The 24,356-nt window shown below is 37.9% G+C and overlaps 2 protein-coding genes across 4 annotated transcripts in view; one reads left to right on the top strand and one right to left on the bottom strand.

The window, feature by feature from the left end:
- Positions 1-1,772, bottom strand: part of nup210 (nucleoporin 210) — a 45,720-nt gene extending 43,948 nt beyond the window's left edge. For both annotated transcript variants that reach the window (XM_041799416.1, XM_041799418.1), the window contains exon 1: positions 1,156-1,772. In XM_041799416.1, the coding sequence (XP_041655350.1) occupies positions 1,156-1,319 (164 nt within the window). In that variant the 5' untranslated portion in view covers positions 1,320-1,772. The remainder of the gene's footprint in view (positions 1-1,155) is intronic.
- Positions 1,773-15,959: 14,187 nt separating this feature from the next.
- The window catches only part of LOC121517910 (fibulin-2-like), a 44,653-nt gene continuing 36,256 nt past the window's right edge, over positions 15,960-24,356 (top strand). For both annotated transcript variants that reach the window (XM_041800018.1, XM_041800017.1), the window contains exons 1-2: positions 15,960-16,067; positions 18,172-19,618. In XM_041800018.1, coding sequence (XP_041655952.1) covers positions 18,295-19,618 — 1,324 coding nt within the window. In that variant the 5' untranslated portion in view covers positions 15,960-16,067; positions 18,172-18,294. The remainder of the gene's footprint in view (positions 16,068-18,171; positions 19,619-24,356) is intronic.

Genomic DNA, 24,356 nt, shown 5'->3' with positions numbered 1-24,356 from the left:
GAGTTCTTTAATGTAGCTCGGAGTGAGGCCGTGAAGGGCTTTAAACACAAACAGGAGAATTTTGTGAGGGATTCTGTACTGAGCTGGTAACCAATGTAGGGATGCTAATATGGGTGTGATATGATCTCTTTTTTTACATATACAAAAGGAGTCGTGCAGCAGCATTTTGGACAAGTTGTAAGTAGTGTATACATGACTGATTGATGACAAAATAGAGTGAATTGCAGTAGTCTAGTCTGGAGGATATCATAGTTACATAACACTGCCAATCCTATGAAAAACTGACAGCATGATTAAACTCATATGGAGTTAAATTTAAAACTTTAACAGTGTCCATATTGGTCCACACAACATATAGTTAAACTATATTTTCATATTTTATTTTATTTATATTTTATTTATTTATATTTTTAGTTTATTTTATATTTTTAAAGTTTTAAATATTTTATAATATGACAGACTAACTCTAAAAGTCTGTGGAAAGGTGGATCTCCTCTAGTAACAACAAAGCAAAGAGTCAAACTCATAGCAAGGCTATGCATACTGATGAAGAGTATGCTCTCTACACCCTTTAGAAACACCTAGAGTCATGTGGAAATTCTAACTCAGTTGATAACTTCACTGATGGTGCAAATGTGCCTCATATAAAAAAAATCAACCCACCAGAAACTTAAGCAAATGAACCCCAACAGGGAACACTGTACAACAGGCAAACATATCTTAACACATACAAAACACATTTAAACACTCCGGCCAAGAGCGTGACAGAGAACAACAGCTGTTTTGGGATGTAATGTGGCGTCATCCTCTCGCTATGTGCTACTGTGCAATTAACAGAGGAGGAAAAACTATGTAAGAGTGTTGTACTCAAATAAAATTAAAAGTACACTTACAGTAGCAGGTAAAACATACGTAAGTACAAGTAAATTTACAAATATCAAAGCCCAAAAATCCAGACTTAGTTACAGTAATGTGAGTAAGTGTAATTAGTTACTCCCCACCCCTTTTATAAGGCAAACACAAGATAATTTACTAAAAGACTCTTACAAACACGCATGTGCTTCCTGTCTCCCTCACATTAATATGGAGTGTCTACAGCGTAGTGTATTCAGCCATGTGGCCTCACATGCCCCTTTGCAATATGACACTACTCACCATCTGTAGCAGCCTCCGTTGTTTATTTCCAGTGTGTAGGAGATTCTGGTACTTCTGGCAAGCGGTAGCAACACTTTTGGGATATTTAGTTTCGCGGTACCCTTAACTTGTATAACTGGTATTAACAATACTAATACAAGCACTGATAACCTTAACGGAACCATTTCCGCTTCACGAGATTCATTGGCAGCGAAGCCAGCGGTCGAATGAATGAACCTTGAGTTCCTGTACTACAAGCTAAACTTCTTCCCTACCATTAAGTTCGCTACATGAGCTGCAATTTCGTTGTTTTGCTTCACTGAGACAGACATTAAGGTGAGCTAGCATCTCAAGTGTCGCTCTTTTACTGAAGTCAATCACACGCCGTCTTCCTGTCAGGTTTCTGTTTGAGTCAGTAGTTAACGGGTAGCTGCCACATGATAACAGTCAGTGTCCAACAGTCCTGTTATTAAGGTGAATCTGGTCCTTTGCTTTGTTTATCCGACAAAAATCTTCGATTTACTAAGAGACCTCTTATTTCATATACTCAGTTTTATGTAAATGGTAACAGTAAGCGAACTATAGCTTAAAATTTGCATATTCCGCAAAAATACCCGCCATTAGCAATAATTGGACTTCCAGTGTGCATGCCGGGAGTGAGGAAACGTCACAGACGAGGGTGGGCGGCAGGCTGATGACGCTGTTTCTTAAAGGTACACTATGTTTTTAACACGAATTCACATAAAGAAACGTCAATGGTATTACATTTAAATCACATAAAACTTGTTTTAAATTTGCTGCTTACTGTAGCCTTGAAGCCTCATCATTTTCTAAATTTTATCATATGCATAACCTCCTGAGACCTGAGCTTCTGTTTGGATGCATTTTTAGTTTCTCCCCCTTATTGGGGATTAGAAGGACATGATAAAGTAAAACATCCAGAATGTTTTATAACAGGAACTTCTTTGAACTTTTCCTTTCTAAAATTCCACATATTCCCTAAAACGTCAAGAAATTACCGACATTTCTGTAAACATATTTTTAAGTATCCCATTAAAAGCACCTCAAATTTTTTTCAAAAAGTTCCCAAAATTTTCAGTGAAACTATATCATACAACCTAAACATTCCAATGAAAACCTTCCCCTAAATATTTCCATATAAATTGTTAAAAAAAATTCAAGCAAAGTCCCCAAATTTCAAAGCAAATTCCCTCAAAATGTTCTTGTCAAATTCCCCAAAATGTACTATAAATACATTCCCCACAATGTAATGAGAGTGAAAGAAACATCCCCAAAAATTCTCTAACATATCCATGAAAATTCTTTAAAAATTCAAATCATCAAATTCCCAAAAAACAACAAATAAATTTGCCAAATTCCCACAAAAAGGCCTGACATTTCCTAAACAAATTTTCCCTAAGCAACTGTCTTAATTCCCATGAAAATGACAAAAATGAATTCAAACCAAATTTCCCAAAAAAATCCAATCAAACTCCCCTAAATATAAAAACTAGGGCCAGGGATTTAAATTTTTGATCGCTATTTTCAAATTTTCAAATTTCGGTACTTAATTGAGATTAATCGAACCCTTATAACACCCATTACACACCCATTTTAAAATTCTGCTATTTTGCATTCAGAACTGTTTAATCAATATGGATTTTTCTACCATCTGAAACTAAAGTTAATTGACTTCAAACCTGTTTTATATGTAGATTGAAGATCTTAACATGAGCTTCACATGAGCTTGTTATGGATCTTAAAGACCATAAGTGAACAGTAAAGCTAAGAGTTTGATTTTACAAAGTTTAGAGGATTTCTGACTCATCTACTGTGTTGTCTGTGGCATTTTTTTTTTAAGTAAAATGAGACATTAAGCAGCAGTTGTGGACTTTTCACTGTGACTACAGGGAACACTGACATGGCTTTACCAAAAGGGATCAACAATTTATGCAATTAATCGCAATTACAAAAAATAGTGCACTAATTGTGGACCTTGATTAATCATGATTAAGTCAATAAATCTCGATAGCCCTAATAAATTATTTAATTTTGTTATTTAATATTATTTAACCAGGAAAACCTCATTGAGATGAATAATCTCATTTACGAGAGTGTCCTAGACAAGAAAGGCAGCAAAAACATATCTCATAAATTTCTTGAAAATACATTTTTCCTTGGAATATCCAAACAGCAAATTCTCCCAACATTCTGAGAGACTTACTTAAACATCCATGGACATTGGACAACTATCTAAAAAATATCTAATAGCAGATTTCTGTTTTGTAGGAAGGCCAAAATATAATGTCCTCATATGTGTATGTAGGGTCTCAGGGGGTTAAACCTCAAAACAATTTTAGTTTCACTGCCTGGAGAATCCTATCCTAAATACACACTTGCCATCTAACCTGGATCTTTCGGCTGTAGACTATTATTGTTATGTTTTTCTTTATTGATTCATCTAAAGTTATATTTTTTCAAACTTTATTAATCTCTTATAATGGTTACATAACTAATAATAAAAGACTTGATCAGAAATTACCATAAAGTTATAGAACTACAACTTAATGTGTCTAATTATATTGACTAAGTGGTTTCATAATCCCTGGCACTCGTGTCCCAGTCATGTAGGATAAAATAAAGCCATACAAATGAATGATTTTGCATAAATAGTTTAAATGCAGTATTTTCTCTTTGATATGCAACAAAAATGTGCCATCATGACTGTCTGTTTGCCAGTCAGTTTTTAGACAGAAACATGCAGTGCATAACTTTTGACCCCTAGGTGTCACTGACAACTACCTGTATGTCATTCTCATCCATGCATGGTTGACAGCAAAGATTAAGGGCTTGTTTTATTATATGATAAAGAGATGAATGGGAAATTGTCACCCTTAAACCAATTCAATTCAAAAAATTGGACTGGTTTAAAGACTACAGCTAAAAGTAAACATCATGGCTGCATGTTCTTGACTAGAAATCTGCATTGAATTCAAGTCAAAGGTCATTTGGACCCAGATTTATGGGATTATAAATGGTCTGAAGTTTGTTTTAAGCATGTTGATCAGATACTTCCTGTTTATTTGTCAGTAATATTTCTTGACAGGGTTTTTTATTTGCTTTTAAGTAAGAGCAACAATACCCCTCCAGGTTTCTTCCAATAGCTGCACAGCTTGTTAAGTAGATGTACTTCAGTAATTCTACACAGGACAGCTTTGTACCCAAAGTGGCATACAGTATTTGAATCATTGTGCATTATCATTCAATGACCAGCAGTGACAGGCCTGTCTGATATTGGCTTTACTGACGACTACAGCTGCAGCTGCCCAGACATACTTAAGTGTTGTTTTAAGAGATGGCTAGTCCCACTGATTTAACGTTCTGAAGCTATTTTGTTCTGCAGTGACACATCATCAGAATGTAGACATTTAAAAATGAAGCTGTGCTTTCTATTTTACTTTGGCAGGGCTTTACCTATTATACTGGGTTTAATCTTTATACCCTGTGTTCATGGGCAGTGAACCTTCAATAGAAATTAGCAGTGGATGATGTCATGTCTCAGAACATGGAAAATAATACCTGAGTGTCACACTCTGTGTCTGCAGAAATTCACATGCAGGCTCATGTCTAGACAACACAAAGTGCAGTAGCAAACTGATCTCGTTCAAAGGGGAAAGTGCTTAAAATATTGAATTTTTATTGGCCTGAGAAAGAGATTTGTAATCAGCCAGGAAAGTAAGAGCTCAAACACAGCATGCCCAATAAAAAGTTCAGCACTGTTTTAGATATTCTTTCTATGACTCTTTGCCCATGTTTTCCTTAAGTAAAACAGTCCTAACCTTTCAAAACTGCTGTCTGATGAAAATAAATCAACTATTATTTCCCAGAGTTTGCCCTTTTAAATTCCACATAGTGGTATCAACACATCCAGTTTCCGATGCTGTTTCATTATACACCACATCTGAGACAATCAAAGCGTTTCACCACTGCAAATAGACTCAAACAATGCAACACCAACCATATGTTGCACATAAAACGCGTTCCTATGCAGCTGCTCTGCAATCCCTGTCTGGTGTGTCCTCATCTGGCATGCATCAGCAGTCACATCCTTCCTGGTGTGAAGTCGGGAACTTTTCTTGGCCACCGTGCTTGGCTTGATGCGAACAAGTGGGTGCAGAAGGCCATAGCACTTACTTTAAATGCTTACTCAATGGCAATACACCTAAGCTGTGGCTTTAGTTTCCCCTAGAGATGTAACAGGCTTTGGAGAGGTCCCTGCCTCAAATAGTTTGGGAAGTACACAGCTTAAAGGTCTCCTGGGTGGGAGGCTCAGTAAAAGAAAAAAAAAAAAAGAAGAAGCTGAAGGAAGGCATAATAAAAGGTGTTACTATCCAGTGGAATCAGTATTTGCCTCGGGGAGCTATCTTAAGTGCTTCAAGGAAATTTGAAAAGGACAAAAAGGTGGGCTTAGCTCAGATGATTACCACACACAACTCTGTATGCCTGTGCATGCATGTGTGATAAGACTACTGATGTCTTGAGGGTACTGGCTCTGCAGTTTTCTCTGCAAACTGCTCAACTTTATGCTGGGATCTGTTTTCAAGAATTATAATAAAATGGGCCTAAAAAGAGTTAGCATCTCCCTCAAGATGTAATATACTTTTTACTTTCAGATTAACTTTCTCTACATGCAGTAAAACAAGGCAGGCATAAAGATGTCTTGTAAGTATTAACACAATCCTAACAGCTTTGAAATTCCTTTGCAATTTCCATGGTATATCCATGAGGTGAATAGAGCTGAGTGGGTTTGCAGCTTTATGCATTCATGATCACGGGCAATGAAGTTAAAATGCATCCTGCATTTGAAGTAGAAAACTGTTCCCAAATCAAATTGATTTATTTTTCACTTAAATGAACACCCTGTAAAATTACATTTATGATAGCTTATTTTCTAACTTAAGGTTATTCCAACAGCCGTTAAGCATGGTGTTAATGTTACATTGGTTTTAATTGTGTTAAATATTCAGTGCTGAAGTGAAGCAAATTTTCTCTACTTTATAGGTCAGCCTTTGTGCTGTGAGCCTGCAGCCCTGCAGCAGTCACACTTTTACTACACCCTGGAAAGTCTTTACAAGACACAGGTGGGGAGTCACTTTCAGCACATTACATTTGGGTCTTAATTTCCCAAGGTGTAGCCCCCTGTGGAGCCAGAGTGGCCAACCTTTACTGGTTCACTTAAAAGACTTCCTCTCTTTACTTCTCCACATGGACCATGAGCAGTGTGGAGATAAAAAACATTTTTGACAGCAAGACTTTAAGCAAGAATGTACAGCATTTCCTGGTTCTCAAACATATGCACTTTGTTTTAATGATCACATGACCTTTATGAATACCTGTTGGTGATATTTTTAACATAATCTTAAAGTTCCCTTTAAGATCTTTGGATTATGTCAATTTTGTTGCCACCTTGTGGACAAAGCAGCACATTTGATCTCTTTGCTGTTGCCTTACATGTGCAATTAGTCTTTTTTTCTTTTAATCTCACTATTCAGAATAACTCATCAGAATCAGTGGAAAGATTCATATTTACTGGCACGTATCCTGCAGTAGTGGTTCAGGCTTTGGAAGTTTCTTCAAAGAAATTTTTAGTTTCTTCTCCCTTATGGAACATCCCACCTGGATGGCTTGCTTTTTTCCTGCTACATCTTTATTTCTTTTTAACAGTTTAACTCTCCATAGGTGCAACCACACAAAAATGTCAAATTAGGGCTCATCATTTAACGCAGTGGTACCCAACCGTTTTCCCTTGGGCCCTGCCAACATGTATCTAAGAAAAGTTAAGCCCCCCCAGAACCCCTTGAAAAAGTACATTTGAGTGTTAGTTGTTGTTACTGACAAAATCCCAGCGTCATATGCTAGTTTTTGACAACGGATCTTTGAATAAACTATCCATTATTACAACCGTGTATTAGGGCCACTCTAGAAAATATATAAACTTGAAATTCTCGTGTTTAAAAAGTTAATGTCTTAGAAAAATATTAAATGTTTGACCTTAAAAGTCAAAGAAGTTTTGAGACCATAAAGCCCAGAATCAAACCACTTTTTTCAGTTCAGTTCTTGTAAATGTTTAGCTGTACTGTTGTAAATTCACAATTTAAAAAAAAAACTCGACATTTTTGAGTTTCGAATGTCAAAATTTAAGAACTTTTTAACTTGGAAATGCCTTTTTTTTCTTGTAAATTTCCAATTATTTAGACTTTCAAATTGTGAGTGTGTTTTCTTGTAAATATATGACTTTAAAATCTTAATTTTTTTTTTTTTTTTGCTCAAAAATTAACATTGGTTAGAGCAAACAGGGGCCCGTGTCTTTTGCGCCTTAGATGTTTCGCAATTGGTTGATTGATGTAACAGATAGTACACATAAAAAACTCAAGTTTGGATATTTCAGTGATACATTTCAGAGTTGATTTTAACTCCCAAAGTGTGCTTATAACTCCGTTCTGAGTGAAACTGTCTTCTGTGTTAGATCCATTAGTGTTTGTTCAGCTCTGTTTCTACTCTTTGCCCACTGCTGTATCAAAGCTGGGGGATATTTGGGTGGAGTTTTCCCATCATGCCCTTTAGGAGAGTGTTAAGATGTGTAGATGTGTTTAAATGTTGTACACTGATCAGTCCTTTGCTCATGGATCTGGTGGATTATTCTTGTTTTGTTGTTAGACGCTGTTGCACTATGAATGAAGTTATTCACTTTGTGAGGTCCTACCTGTGGAAACTGGTGTAGCAGAAGTATGAATGATGCTCTGTCTTTCATCAAGGGCACATCCATGCTGAAGGTTTGTTGCTTCACTTCATTTATGCTACAGGATACTCCTCTGTGCAGTGAGTATTCAACATCAGCAGCAAATTATGAACATTTTAGTGCAGTGTGTATCAAACTGATGATTCAGACACTTCAAATTTACACCCAGAAAAGAAAGGAAATAATACATTGCTGTATTTAAAGTACACATTAATGTGATTAAAATAACACTGTGAGTGATAAAAATGAGCACTTTAAGAGAGTTCAAATATACACTCTTGTGTCAATCTAACTTGAGGAGCATTTAACACTATGGTAACTAAATTAACCTCGATGATTATATTCTGTAAAGTACACTGGATAGTGTTAAGAACAGTCAATTTTAACTCCTAAACAGATTATACAGACTATACCGATTTTGCTGTGTACAAAACATCCCACAAATAGCAAAAAAAGGAAAAAACAGGCAAGGCAACACAAATGATTTAAAGACAGATTCCTTGAGAATAGTTAAACAAACACGTATGTCATTAAAGTCTTGGTGGAGGATCTTGTTCAGCTGGGACAACAGATTTTGGGGTAACAGATATTTAATATTACACATCATGTCTGAGTGAACTGCAGAGCAACACTCTAGGATCATCCCCAGCTGCTTCCATTGTACTGGTTAAACCAGTGTTGAAAAGTAATGAAAGGGTCCGAAATGTGCTGAAAGACTGCTTGTTTACTCTTGATAGCACAATCTTTTTAAAGGGGATAGTTATAGATAAGTCAGAAAGCCACCAATCCCTGGTCTATCCTCTCTTTCCTATGCTGGAGCATTGGCTCTTTTGTCTAACAACAGGCCAATTTTAGAAATACCTGATGTTTCCCCTTATCTTAGTGTTACCTGGATAAAAGAGCTTTGGTTCAAAAGGGTATTTGATAGTACTGTATATCCTGAATGCACAGTTTTCCTTTTATTAAGTTTATTTGATCCAAATTAAACACACAAAATGTATGCTATAGCAAAGCTGCCTGTCTCATTTACAACCTATGTATTAAATCAGCTTTATGTTTTATTTTTCAAACAAAAGTCACTTGCAGTTCAGCTGGATGCACTGGTCGACAAGAGGACAAGCCTAAGTTGCCACAGAATCCCATCAGACAGAGAAAACCCAGAGCGGATGAGATCAAGGATTAATGCGATTAGACGCTCCACTGTCCCTTTAAGGAGACTTCTAATCCTGCCTTAAAATATTGTGTAAACTTGAGCTAAATGATGCTGCTATTAAAGTAACATAACTGACCCAAACACTGACTTAAAGTGAAAGCTGGCAACAGGCCTGCCTGCAGAAATGATTAGGCCCCTGAATGCTACAAAAAAAATAGGCCTTCCCTTAATCTGATTTTTTTTTTTCATCTAAACGCATGTGTAAACTGTGAGAGTGCGCTCACCTACATGTTCAAGGGGTCTGCCTGCAGACCCTTTTGCAGACCACTACTGTGAAATGCTAGCTCTATCAGGATGGAAGAAATGTGATTTGCTGGTATAACATTTTAGATTTTTCTTTTTAAATTCATTCTTATCAACAGCAAAGTCTGGCAGATACATTTGTGAAATAACCACATTGCAAACATTACTGAGTAAGCAACAGTTTATTAAGATAAATAAATAAATAAAAAATAAAACAGAAAAAGTTCAGTTGTCTATTCCAGGATTAAACTATATGTAGACCCATCTTAGAAAGTAGTTGTGTGACCGGTGGAATGCTTTTGCTTTGTTTGCTATATCAAAAGCTAACAGCTTTGCTAGCTACTTAGTTGACGTTATTATGTAAGTCAGTGTAGCGATGTAATGAAGCTAAAGCAAGCCCCTGTTTGCATAACTACTTCTGAAATGGGTCTAGCTTTCATAGCATAATCTAACATAGCAAATGTAGCTTTTTTGCTGTTGCTTTAGCTACATACATTATGTAGCTACTTACTTAGCTTACATAGCTTAGTTTGCCTTAGATTTAGCTATGTTACCTAAGTTAGCTATGTTAACTACGTAGCTATGTTATCTAGATAACTTTGCTCCATTAGCTTAAGCCTTAGCTATGTTGGCTGCATAGCTACATTATATCCATAGCCATGTTTGCTATGTAAGCTTGGGTCTTAGCTAAGTTAGCTGTGTTTGAGGGTTTTCATAGAGGACAAGCGTTTTTTCCTGTAAGCAGGCTATTTACTCAACATTAACCTTGTTAACACCTTAGTCCATGTAGAATAGGCACTTATATACATACAGTTGCTTACATGTAACACCTGCTAGTTCTTTGATTAGTATTTTTAACTAATAGCTTGTACAAGCCCACAATGCAGTTTGAACTTTTGATGTGAAACACAAAAAACTCAACATTTTTAAAAGAGTACAACTTAATCCTAACAATGGCTACATTTAACTTAAGCAACAGTTAATAGAGTACAGAAATTTTGTTCAAATATTTTCATTTTATTTTTGCTAGTATTTAGGATTAACAAGGTTATTGTTGATCATAATTGGTCCTAGAGGCTGATAACAATCATTCTGTGACAAGTCCTCAAAATATTCACATACAAAAAAGTCCTTGTTTTTTTTTTATATTGGCCGATTATGAGCCATTATTCAAAGCAGTTCCTGCTTGCAGTGACACAGAGGGCCACATCACAGCTCCTTTGTCTCTTTTTCTTTCCATTACAAAACTTTCAGGCTGTCCCCTGCATGGCCTGCCCTGTCAGACACGCTTGGTTTGGAAAAGCATGGCACAACAGCCTGGCATTGGTTGTCACAGCCCATGTGACAAAACATTATGGTGGCCAAAGCTTAGCTAGCAACAGATAAGATCGAAAATGGATCAAGAATGGATAAGAATGATGTTCAACTTCAGAGTTACTGGTGTGGATTTAATCTTTGAATGCACCAGAAAGTCACCCAAGTTCCAGGCTTGTTGGAAAAGGTACCATAAGGGCTACAAAGGCATGGGTAGCGTCATTAGAATGGCACAACGGCAGGATGCAAGAGTGGAAAAAGTAAGTTGCTATGAATATGGTTTAAAAGTTATTTAACTTTTTGTCACCTGTGTCTCTTCTTGTTGTATATGAAGTCCACCTCAGAGGGTTAACAGCTAGACACCAGAAAGTTTTTCCCTTTTCCACCATTATGGTTGGCCCTGGCTGACAGAGAGCCTGATAGTTTTGGTCATTAATGTTAACAAGATAATGTTAGCTAAGTCCCGCTCATCCATGCTTTGACGATGAAGAATTTCTTCCCTTCAATAGCAGTACATTGACTCAAACACTTTGAATACGGTACATAAAGTTGTCTGTACTAATGTGGGCTTTTTCCTGACCTGCACATCTCTCTCCTACATGTTAACATCAGTAAAATGAAGGGTTAGTAATAATTTTACCATTTTTAGAGTCTGGAATAGTGTTGCAGGTGCTGTATAAGGATTTCGAGTGCTCGAAACTTGCAGTTTGTTTCAATAGAAATGTTTCTGTGGTTGTCAGGTGAAGTAAACATGCATCATTTTGAAGAGGGTGAAAATGGACAAGCCCATGCTCCAGCTCCATGCCACTAACTAGACTGAAAACTATGAATAGCTATTTTTTATGTTGACAGTCTTTTTTACTGTTGTAGCACTTATAGAGGCATTACTATTATTTCATTGTGTTTTATTACAAACTTAAAACTCCCCAGCAGAGCTTTAATGTAATTCTATAACAAGGGGATTTCCAAGGATGACTCCACATAAAAGTAATTAAATAAAATAAATGAAATAACCAAACTATAAGGGGTACAATATATCAACTAAGGCCACCTCCACTACAAGGTTACATCCATCTGTTGAAACAGAATCAGAAGATCAGAACAATGTATCACAGCGGATAGATAACATTCACGGCTACAGCATTAAGGGGCCTAAATAGACTATGATGTAACCATCAATGGCATCAGTTTTAATGAAAACACTGAAGCATATCAAGGCTTTGCTACTATCAAAAGAACTGAGGCAATGATGACTTCACTCAGCAGGGAGAACAAATAATAAACATGGTGTATTCTACTTTAAACTTTAATTCAGTATTCCTAGTGTGAAACCGAGGAAGTGCCCATTAGGGACGTTATTTCGAGGCAAGGTTTGTAGTCAGTGGGCTTTGGCAATTAGTAGTGGCATAAGTCACCACTCAAACATGCATGAATGAGAAATTACAACAGTGTGGGGTGCAATTACTTTTCCCAAATCAGTGCGTGTCAGATGACATTATCTGGCAGGCAGAGAGCCATTACTGAACTGGGGGGTTTCTGGCCCCAGCAGAGTGAGGAGAGGTCAACTACTGTGGGGGGAACAGAGCATGTGGTCCCTCCCTGTGACATGAGGACATCTCTCTGCAGCTGAAGGGCTACAAATGCTCAAAAAGCTCAATGCGTAAGTTTTCATTGCAGAGATCATTAATTCTTATACAGAAACTGATGAAAAGCAGCATGCTTTAGTGTTTGAACTGCATCTGTAAAATTAAAGACAGTTAATTGCAAGAGACATATCCCTGCATGGGTCATGAGTAATATGTGTTATGTAATTTTGTCATTTGTATCACATCTGTGGAAGAAGTTCACATCAAATAAAATTTTCTTGTTTGATGTTTATATTTGCCTTCTTTTGGGGGTCACTGGCTTATGGGTGTTGTGTTTTTGGCTCAGTGGCAGCAGGGAAGGGCTACTCAGAAGAGGGACACCAGCCTGCCTGCAGGGTAAGAGCACTCAACTCACATGCCCAGGGTATATTGATCAAATGGGTGGGTTAGTTATGAATTAAACTCACAACATCCATGGATTTGAGTAGTGAATGTGTCTCTTTTAGGGGTATTTTACAGCTCAAGCAAAAGGCAGGCTGGCATAAAATGAACACTGGACCAAGACAATCAATACAGCTGCTATGAGCCTGTGTCACATTTATAGATGAGGACATGTGTTCAGGATAATTTCTCTGCCTGTGAGTAGTTGGAGGATCATGAATGGCTTTATTGGTCTGTGAGGTCTTTAAAGGTTTGGTTTAACCTGAGACTTGAGCTTTTGTTTGGAATTTATTTTTATGTTGCCCTACTTATTTGGATTAAGTGGGACCTAATAAGTATAAAACATAAGCCTTGTCTCTGAACATGAAGTAGTTCTCACCAAAAAAATGTCTGCATATGACAACAATGGACATATCTCACTGTACAACACACACAAATAATTTTCCTTTACTTGTTGGAGGCATTATTTTTCTGAAAATAGATCACATGAACTTGCTAAGGCCAAGTAATCTCCACTAAAAGTTTTGAAAATCTTGGAAAATTTCGTTGATCATTATTTGAGATTTTTTTTTAAATCTCCCGAATTTCCAAGACATCCCAAAAGCTATATGAAAGTTTAAGTTCCCTTAAAATGACTCCAAAATGTCCTTAAATATTCCCCAAACATTTCAGTAAGCCTTTCTGAAAAAGTGTAACATTTACATAAAATTTTCACCAAAAGTTCCTGAAAAATTCTAAGCAAATTCCTGAAAAAAATCTATGCAAATTCCAACCAAAATTTCTAATCAAATCCCCCAAGAGTTACAAATACATTTTTTTAAAATTTCATGGACAATTATAGACAATTTTCAAACGGATTTCCCCAAACATCTCGACAATTTCCCATTCAGGAAAACTTCAAAGAAAATTCCAAATTCCTAAACAAATTCGGAAAAATCTTGCAAATTTCCTTGCCTCCCTTTAAAAAAAATCAATTAAACTTTATAAAATATACAAACAATATGCAAACATATATACTGTCATCAATAATAATAAGACCCACCTATGCTAAATTTAAAAGACTGGAATATTCATTACAAATATACATTCAGCATGACTATGGCTTTAAATTGGCAACCTGTTCACAAAATCTGATCTGATCCCTATTTCAACTGACCTGGGATCAGTTGACAGAGTCCAGAGAGGAGAATGAGTGAGACAAGGAGGAAAAGAGAGCAAGAGAGAGGAGGATCCTGCCGAGATTCATTCCAGACTGTTGCGCTATGGCTTCTCAAGGAGCTACAAACCCTCATCTACTGAGTGAAAACTTGACTTATAAGTACCCCAACAGTCGTTGTTCTGTATGTCCGTTCTCTCTGAATCCCCCTGACATGAACCTTGCATAATCGTGATGCCTTAAGCGCTGAGCCAAGACCAAACATGCCAATCTCTCCTGTCATATGACAGCCTGTGTCCAGATAAGGATTAAATGTTCACTTAAAAGAACATCAGTCTAGAACACCTAACATTTAAGAATCTGTTTTATCGTTATGAGAGGAATTTTTACAAGTTGACAAGATCTGGAGTTAAATATGCTACAGGATTTATAAACGATGTCCCGCTTTGACGTAAGTGATTAAGACCATACTTGCACTTCTTATGGACATAAAATTAAATCGTATTTCAATAAATTTAGTTGATATTAGTTTGGCATTACAGATTTATTATAATGAGGGATTATATCAGGCTGGAGATTGAACTGAGTCACGCTCCAGAAGCAAGATACCATGTCTGCGTTTGTGGCTGACGGACAGTTACACAGGGAAAGTATCTGCTGTCCTGAGAGCAGCTTCAATCCCCCACAGGGATAGATATTTGGTTTTAAAAGGCAAAAACCTCTGACATTCGTTAAGGCCCAAGGAAGGAAAAAGTAAAACTGAGGTGCAGACAGGACTGGACCTCAATGAGAGAGCAAAGTACAGCTGTGTAAGGTGGTTATGGTCTTCATCTTAATAAATAAATAAATGAATTGACAAATTAAATCCCTCTCCTTCAGTCTGAAAAATCGTGCAGTCTGTATCAGCTTGTCTTTTGGACAGCGTGTTTGCCAATCTGAGGTGATGAAGCAATGCGCTGCTGTGCGCTCTGCCATGTGTCTTTTTTACGATGTTCCTACCTGCTCTAAAGAGAGTTCAATGTGCCGTATTTACTCATTTATTGCATTGTAGCCTAATATGATCTTTCTTTTCTATAGCCCATTAAAGATAGATAATGAAAAATTAGTCAAAATTTGTATTTCAAACACCTAAGTTATATTGAAAATTAATATATATTTTTTAAATGTCCATCTTTTTACCTAAACTTCTCGCGGGCCGTATGACACCTGCTGGCTGGCCGTACGTTTGACACCCCTGTCCTAGAGCATCTGGAAAGTCTCCATAGCGTGTGACTGGTGCAGCTGGCCATGCATTTGATCATTATGACCAAAGAAAACTAATAATAGGACCATTGACTCATCTCTGTCATTGATTAGTCAAGGGAGACCCCTAAAACAAAGGGACCAGTGGCCCCTGTGCCTTGTGTTCACATCTGATCAGTCTATTTATACACTGAAAAGACGCCTTTGTCTCTACTTGTTCTGACCAGTGACTCTGCAAGCATAAAAGTCAAACATAAATGAAAACTGGAGAGATGCTGGCATGATAAAATTCGCAGGGCTCAAGCCAATGCCATGTTTACTGCTGTAGTACTATTAACCTCTAACAGTTCTGTCTTTGATGTCATGTGATGTCTAATGGGGCTAGTACGGCTTCATTTAGCTTGTTGCCATCGCTTGGAGTAAACAGAGTATCAGTCAATAATGTGGAATCTTACTGGAAGACAGGTGATAGTAACTGAGGTAAAAACGTGCTCAAATAACCTATTGGAACAGAAGGAAGGTGAACACACTGTGATTCTGTGAGTCTAATGCAGTGTAGACTAAAATCATTGCAGAATTAGGATGACATGATGTTTTGGTTGATCTTCCTTTAACAAAATATCCAATGACGTATCACAGACAGAATCAATAGGGTTTTTTTTGGCAGTGATAACTCATGTTTCCTCTAAAATCGCCTCATGTCCGGTCATTTCTCGTACTTTATATAGTTGCAAAGGAGGGCAGTCATACAACAGAAAGGGGAACATGCTCATTTCGAAAGAGTTGAATGAATTTCTATGGAAGATTTGTCCCGCCCTCCCAAAACAAGAGGAGCGAGAGCGCTGAATTCCAGCCTCCAAAGAGCCGGAGTCAGGGCTCAAACTTTACGCACAAGTTTCCCCCAGGAGCAGACCAGCGCTGCGAGGTCAGAGACGCAAGGTACGTAAAGACATTTTTATGGGGGAAACATAGCACATATCATTGATTTACTGATCATTTAGTTTAACATTTGATGGTTCTCAGTGAGCAACTGGTGTAACAGGAGGACACATGTTTGAACTTAAGAGATAAACTGTCAAGTTTTAGCTCTCTAAGATAAAAATGCTGGCTTACATGCACCGTTTTGGCCGTAAAGCGTTGATATAAGATAACACTTTAAGGCTAAATGGCTAATGCTGCAGCTGTTGTTAGGTTTTGCTCTTTTGTACATCACGCAGACAAAATAATGTACAGTTTATTTCGGTAAAAATGCCTCTTAAACATAAATATGACAGCTTAGGGTCAAATAACCTCCCATAAAGTAAAAGTTAACTTCGATATTGAAACATTGCATGATTAGTGTTAGAGGGCTCGCGATTTAAAACGCGATTGCGTGTGAAATGTGCACGCGCCCATGCAGGTGACTTAGCAAAGGGATAAAGGTCATTTTTTGGCTACTGGGGTGGTAAGGCACACCGTCGCTGTTTGAAGTGCTTTGTAGGACATTCCCTGAACTGATAACGGAACAAACAAGCCGGCATATTCAAAGAAAGGAGCTCCATAAAGGTATTTAAAGGTGCAACATAGTGAGTTTCAGGCAAAGTCAATAGAATTTCATATCTTCAGTAGCCTATTTTTTCTGTCTGAACGGTTTCTTACTGTTGTAGACAACAGTTTGTTTTTGGTATGCTTCTTTTATTGTGATTTGAAAACACCAAAGCAGAGGGCCATATGCCTGTTGTAGACTGCAAGATCTGTTATAAGATTTGGTACCAGCAGCACAAAGACATCATTGATTCTGTGGAGCTGCAGAGCATTGGCTGTTGTTCTGAGAATAGAGCTCCTCTGATGTTACCTTGATCTGATTGCCCAGAATGAATTGAAAGCCTCTAAAAGTAGATATTTTGATACTTTCAAGTAGATGTGCATGTGTTAAGCACAAATGCTGGAAAAAGATTTCCAAAAAATGCACAGGCAGTGGGGCCAACACACATGAAATAACCAGGTTCCCACGTCTCCTTAGTTTCCCACACAATCCAGCATTATAAGTCTTGCCTAGTCTGGTTCTGTGACAGAAGTAATCTGTAAATGCCTGTTGTCCTGTGCTGGCCCTTGTTTGGTGGGAATTTACTCCAAGGACATGCAGTTTGGAAAAATGTGATAAGAAAATAGGCTGTGAAAAGGCTTTAACCAAAACATTTCAGCAGAAAAGATCAAACACAAGTTAATCATGCAGCTCAATATTTGATTCAATCTTTCAGTTTTTTTCAGCATGAAATGTCACTAAGTCTCCTGAGCTTGGCGAAAACGCAAGAAGGGAGGAATAACAGGAAAAGTGAAATAGAAAACACCTGGTGTTCAATATGCTTTCTGATTTGGAGTCACATCACTGACTCAGGAGATCAAATGGGTCATATTCTGATTTCATGGTGGCACGCTGCCCCTGAAGAATATGAAAAATTCTTATCTACACTTCACTTTCAGGACAATAGGTCATCTTTTTTCTCTTCTAGTACTTCTGCTGGCTTGCACAATAGGAGGTGTGTGTCATCCATGCAGAAGCATGGTTTGCTGACACTGCTCTGCAAGCTATTAAAGGCAGGAATTAAATATGGACTGAAATAACTCTACGGTACATTTGCACAACATCTCAATCATACAACATTTATTTTTATAATAGCCCAGATAAGATCTAGGGCAATGCTTTTAAAGCAGCATGTCATAACATTGTCTTCGAAGGGATGTTTTGTAGTTTCAGTATTTATATATTTTACATAAGGCATTCCTTCAGACTATTAGATTCAAGATTATTGTAGAGGTTTCCAAAGAAACATTCCTCTTGATGAATTTTCCATGCACAATCAAATACAAACCACAGTTTTAAGCTCCAGTGGTGCCAAAAAAGGGAATGGGAAAAATATACATTTATTAGGTAATCAAATTAAAGTAGACAGCTTTTTTTAAGTGAAAGGAGGTGAGTATATGAGAAAACAGACCAAAAATAACAGTAATCCAAGCTGGATGTACTGTGAAACATAAAATTAACAAATGTTTACCTTCACAGGCTGAACTGCATCTGAATTTCTCATCTGGAATACTATCTAGCCCGAAGAGACTTTTATTTTGAAGAACTGACTTCAGATTTTTTTTTTTTTATTTTTTTTATTTTTTTAACCTTTAATGCAAAATGGACAACCAGAGGGTAATATTATTTCTGTGCTGGGTGAGTCTGTGCATGGACATCTGTTTCAGCCAGGAAGACTGCACAGGCGTGGACTGTCCCGATCAGCAGAACTGCTTAGAGAGTGTTTTAGAGAAAGGTGCCTGCTGTCCCACCTGCACACAAAAGGGCTGCACCTGTGAGGGCTACCAGTACTACGACTGCATCCAAGCAGGCTTCCGGAGGGGGAAAGTCCCAGAGGGGGAATCTTACTTTGTGGATTTTGGAAGCACTGAATGCTCCTGTCCACAGGGAGGGGGGAGGATAACCTGCCATTTTATCCCCTGCCCTGAAATTTCCCCCAACTGCATAGACATCGCACAACCTGCAGATGGATGTCCTCAGTGTAGACGAATCGGCTGCACCCATGGCAACAAGAAGTATGAGGCAGGACATTCCTTTCATCTAAATAAGTGCCAGGTTTGTCACTGTCCCAATGAAGGTGGAAGGTTAATGTGTTCACCTATACCTGGCTGTGACCTCCGCAGTCCTAATAAGCCTGTGCAGGGTACCACCACTGAAAACAACAACCCTTTGAGAGACATTAACACTCGTCATGATGGGCAACAAACGACTCCAGTTGGACCATTTTCCAAACTGGCACTTGGAAACACTCTGCCGCTGTACAAACAGGACCCACCCAGTTTTGGCAGAGGGGATTATGACTACACACTAGCAGGGCCAACGTCTGCCACGATCCAAAATTTGGCCCAAGCACTGGAATCTACTACACCACCCCCATTTTACCCAGAGTCAAGCGCCACTTCCCTCAGCTCCCAGGATTACAGGAGGCAGGAGTTAAGAGACAAACGGAAAAGCTCTCATCCAGAGAGGAGCAGTGAGGCTGAGGTCACACATGACATGGATCCAACCACTGCAAGAGCTCAAAGTGAAACATCAACATCGGTTATGACAACTACTCAAAGAGTGGCCACAGAGAACCAACAGGAAGTCAGTGACAGACCCACGAGACATAATGGTGACAGAAACAAAGCTGTTAAAGACACAGCTCGTACAAACAAGGGGGCCAGACACTCCAAACATAGTCATAGTCAAAGCAGTCGCACAGGGAGTCATGGAGGCACCCGAGCTGCTGGCCATAAGGAGCAAGATAAAGTGACTTTGGAGCGGAGGCAGCAGTCCACTAAGGAAGGGCAGGGATCGTACCCAAAACTACAGTTCAGTCCAACCAACAGAGCCCCAGTCAGGATGGACGATGGAGGGCAGCCTCAAAGACAACCGCAAACCCTTCATACCTACTACTCTCAGGAGGCAGGTGAAGATCCTGAAGGTAAGTCAGAAAGTTAAGAGTTTGTCAACCATATATAAATCTCTTAATAATGAGTGTCTGACAGCAGTTACATTTAAAAGAAATCCAATCAATTCAATGACTACATAAAAACACATTATGGTGATGACTCACTGCCTGCTGACATGGCAGCAGTTTTCTTATGAAATCAGGGACCCTGCTGATGTTATAATGTCAAAATGCTGCTTGAAAAACATAAAAATGTTGATAACCTGACAAATTACCACCATGTCACAACATCTTTATTAATCAGCTCCTGAACAGATAAAAAATCTTCAGGAGAGTTTGGCTTAGGAGAAGTTTTGTTCAAAAAGTAGGGCTGTCAAATGGATAAAAAATGTATTTGTGGTCAATATAAGAAACTCTACAGCAAGTCGTGATTAATGCCCCACTTTTTTACCGTTATAAACAAATGGTATAATTGACTTCCTTTTTGGATACAGAGCTGCTTTTATTTTGAAAGAAAACAAGGAATTTTGGGTGGACCAAAGATGATGACATGAACTTAACCCTGGAAAAAGGAATTTGTCATGGATTGAAAAGGTAGTAAGGGAACAGTAAAAAGGTAGCTGTTTGATAGCATAGGGTGCCGATGACTTCTGATCTGTCCATTGGGCTGTCTGAATTTTTTTTAAGTAAAACAATACATAAAGACATTGGGGTACATTTAATAAGGATTTTTTTTAATTAGTGAACTTAGGGACTTTAATCGTACTGTGACCAATGCATTAATGATGGCAGGCCTTACAAAAAGCTAAGAAATGTGGATGTCGCTCGTGATAATAGACAAATGTTATCAGAAGCCACGCACACCAGTTATTATGGCACACTGGTCATAGATGGAACAAAATGAAGAAGCTTACCTTCATCGGACTCAGGAGCTTGTTGTAGTTTTTGTCTTTTAGCACGTTTGTTTGGGAACACTGTCTCCTCTTCAGTATGATGGTGAAGTGAAGTGGGAGTAATAGCAAGCAAATAAGCAAGCAACTATGAAGCAGCAATGCAGCGATGGCCTGGTTTCTGTAGGGGCAGCTCAGGACTAGTAGTCCTTTCTTAGCCCTGGAATCAGGTTGAGCAATAGCAGCAGTACCACAAAACCCTGTGTATGAAGGTGACCTTACCATGTAACAGAAGAATGAAGGGGAAGCCAACAGTGGACATGAAAGAAGAATGGAGAGAAGGGAAAAATGGATGCGTTATACAGGGGAAATCCTTACCTGAGGCACATCTCACCCTGAGGTTGCACACTCCTGTACAGTACATGGCAGTATGTACCTTTACAAATTGGTCGCGAACCGCTGTTAACTCAAAGAAGAAAAATAAGTGCTCAAATCACACTCAGCCCAAAATTTCAGGTTTCATACAAAATCTGTACATATATGTGAATTTTTTTATGGACAAGTTTCAAACCAGTACACCCAAGAAGTTCTCTGAGGGGTACCGAGGATAATTTGAGCAACAGTGTGGCATACTAAATGATACAGACACAAATACAGACACATTGCCAATTATAGTAGAACAAAAGTAGACAGTGGCTAAATGCTAACAGAACTGTTTGATAAAAGCATGTTTAGAAAAAAACAAATTTAGCTAATGGATGCGAGATAGCTGCTAATTGTTAAAATTACTGCTTGATAGTCTTAGAAAGGTGGAAATATGTAGCTAACTGCGGTGGAAACCAAACAAAGGCTGAATGCTAATATGAGTGTTTAATATTATTTATAGATTATACTTCGGAAGGTGTAAATATGTGGCTAACAGTTTGCCTAATGGATTACTGTGGCTCAGTGCTAACATTACTGTTTGGTATTTTTACAAAATGTGCTATAAATCAGTTATAGAGGTTATGTAGTGGGTAAATACTAAAATCACTGTTTGATATTTTTTACTAAATGATTTAGAGAGTTAGAAATGTGTAGCTAACAGTGTTGGAGGCTAAATTTTAACACTACTGATTGATGTTTTTATAAAATATGCTTCAAGAGGAAGATTTTTGCTAACACTAATAAGGTTAGATAGCGATTGAATGCTAGTATAACTGGCCAATAATTTTATTTAATTTGCTTATTTAACAAAGTATGCCTTAAGAGGCAGAACTATGAATTGACAGTAATAGGGGCTACATTGTGAATGAATTCTAACTGGTCGGTATTTACTAAATATGCTTTGAACGGCAGAATATGTAGGTAACACTAGGCTAATAGTGGCTAAGTACAAAAATGACTGGTTGGTACTTTTGCTAAATGTGCCTTGAAAGGCAGTATACTTAGTTATTCTGTTAGTTAATTTTCAAGTAAATTCCTCAGAATACACAAACAGCTAACAGTAATGGAGGTTAGATAGTGGCTAAATGCTAATTAGCCAACAAGGCATTTTATGGGATAACAACAGGAGAAATATTCAGCTAACTGTGGTGGAGGCTAAATTGTGGCTAAATGTTAACACTTTGATATGCTTTGAGAAGCAGATTAAGCTAATGGTTTTAAGGCTAGATAGTGGCTAAATGCTAATGTTACTGGTTAATATTTTTACAAAATATGCACTGAAAATTTTAAAGTAAATTCCTCAAAATATCTAAACAAATTCTTTAAAATTTCTATTAGATGTCTTGAATTCTTTTTGTTAGCAAATTCTCCAAGCCCATTTCTTTAACTTCAATGAGCATTACAGCATTATCTCAAAAACTCTAATGGCAGAAATTATTACTATGTTGTAAGAAAGCCAAAATGTAATGTCCTCATATGTACATGCATGGTCTTAGGTTAAACACTTTGCTAACTTAAAAGTAGCACAATACTACCATACCTTTTGATGCTTAGTGTAATGTCAGCCAGGAATAGGCTCAAATGCTTGCTGTATGCTGATTGCAGTCAAGGGGTTGCCTTTACATAAAAAAAACACTTTAGTTTCTCACCATGCTCATACCAACACCATAGGAAAAAGGACACCGTTTGAAAATGTTTGTTGGGCTGTTTCTCTTTCAGAAGACCTTTCCCTTTTTTCACATCCTGCCTTTTGAGGAGGAATTCATAATCATTTTATTCAGGCTGGCAGTGATCCAGGAAAAACAATCGTCCATGGAAAGTCTGTTTTCCCTTGATAGCATTTATCCACCTTTGTCAGGCGACAAAAGAACCTTACTTAGTATGTACTCATTTTCATACATCCACGTTGAGAGAATCCTATACTTATTTCTCTAGGGGTTTGTAAATAGCGTGTAATACAATGCTAGGTGCCACATTTACATTATTATGCCTCCAATATATCTGATAAATCCTGTAAGACCAGCTGAAAATTGCAATTTCTCTCCTTACTTCCTCCTGTGAGAGTTGCCTCTTGCCTGTATCCTTCATGTGATTATCAGTCTGTTCTCAAACAGGTCATCCCTCCTTCAGGGCAAAAAAGGCCAATCTACTGCTGGAGAGGGAGCAGATGATGTAGTGATAACAAGGATGTCTGGAAGATGAGAAAAAACTGCACTGGAGAATGTGACAAAAACACCATATCTTATTCCAGAATGTGAAGTCAGGTTAGGTATATTGAATTAAAAATTAATATCTTCTTAATCTAATACAATGTTGTAAAATAACTAAAACTTGCATTGCTGTAGCTGTAAGGAATGATGTGATTTTATGCAGTCCCATATCTGTTAATGATTAATAAACTTGTGGCTGAGGGAAACTTAATTGGATCATAACCTCCCCATACATTATGGCTTTATTGCTCAGGGTTGTCTCACTTTATTCCCTTTTCCCTATTAATCTAAATTATAAATGAGTGAAATGCATTAGCCTCGTCATTTCATACGTAAAACCACCGTATAGACTTAATTAATGAAAAAAGGAAATTGTTAAGGATTCTTGGTTTTTGTTTGAGCTGTTTCGTCCAGCCAACAGCCGTCGGGAGGCGTGTGGTTAACCTACTTTACAACACTATGATTTTTGTTGAGACCTGTCAGGACTTTTCTTTCTTTTCAGCACCTGGCCCCCATTGGTATGTATAGTATATGCTGAATGCATGTGTGAGGTGTGTCTGTGGGAGTGAGCTGCAGAGGTACCTGTCAGGTTCATTGGCCAGCTTCAAGTTAGAAAAATGTTGGTTAGAAAAGGACTTTTTTTGTTCTGTCATATTTTGTTAAGGAGGGCTACACACTATAAGGTCAAGTCTGGGTAAAATCTGAGGCTGTGGTATAAAAACTTTTAAATGCACTCAAGACTAACTTCCTCAAAGGTTTTCCAAATAGTCTATAAGTGCATTAGGATGAAGTCCAGCTATTCAGTGGTGGAGTTTTCCTCCATGTAAGAGAGTTAGAGTTGAAATTCAAGTGTTTTTCTTTCAGGTTAAGGAGCTCGAACCATGAAGTCTAGTTTGCAGGATGGATTGACACTGTTAAGGTTCACTCGTGGAGGTCATCAGACTGAGGAAGATTTCCAGAGCGGTGACATGTTCAAGCACATACAGGAAAAAGCCAGCTGATAAGGGCCTTGACTAATGCTTGTTATCAATGCTATTAGCAAAGGATGCCAGAGTTATTTGGAGAGAAAAAGAGACAGTTTACAAAACAAGAGGGCAGCCATTTTTCACTTAACACAAATTGACTTCCATTCTAGGCAAAACACAGTCCAAGATTTTGTATTTTCAGTCAATACCTCCTGCTCGTTTGCTCTTTTTGCTTCTAGTATGTGCTGTGGAGGGGGATGGGATTGTTTGGGCTCTTTTT

Source organism: Cheilinus undulatus, linkage group 11 (genome assembly GCF_018320785.1).
Source record: "Cheilinus undulatus linkage group 11, ASM1832078v1, whole genome shotgun sequence".
NCBI classification, from domain to species: Eukaryota; Metazoa; Chordata; class Actinopteri; order Labriformes; family Labridae; genus Cheilinus; species Cheilinus undulatus.
The sequence above is the reverse complement of the archived record's forward strand: the minus strand, read 5'-3'. Positions and strand labels throughout refer to the sequence as shown.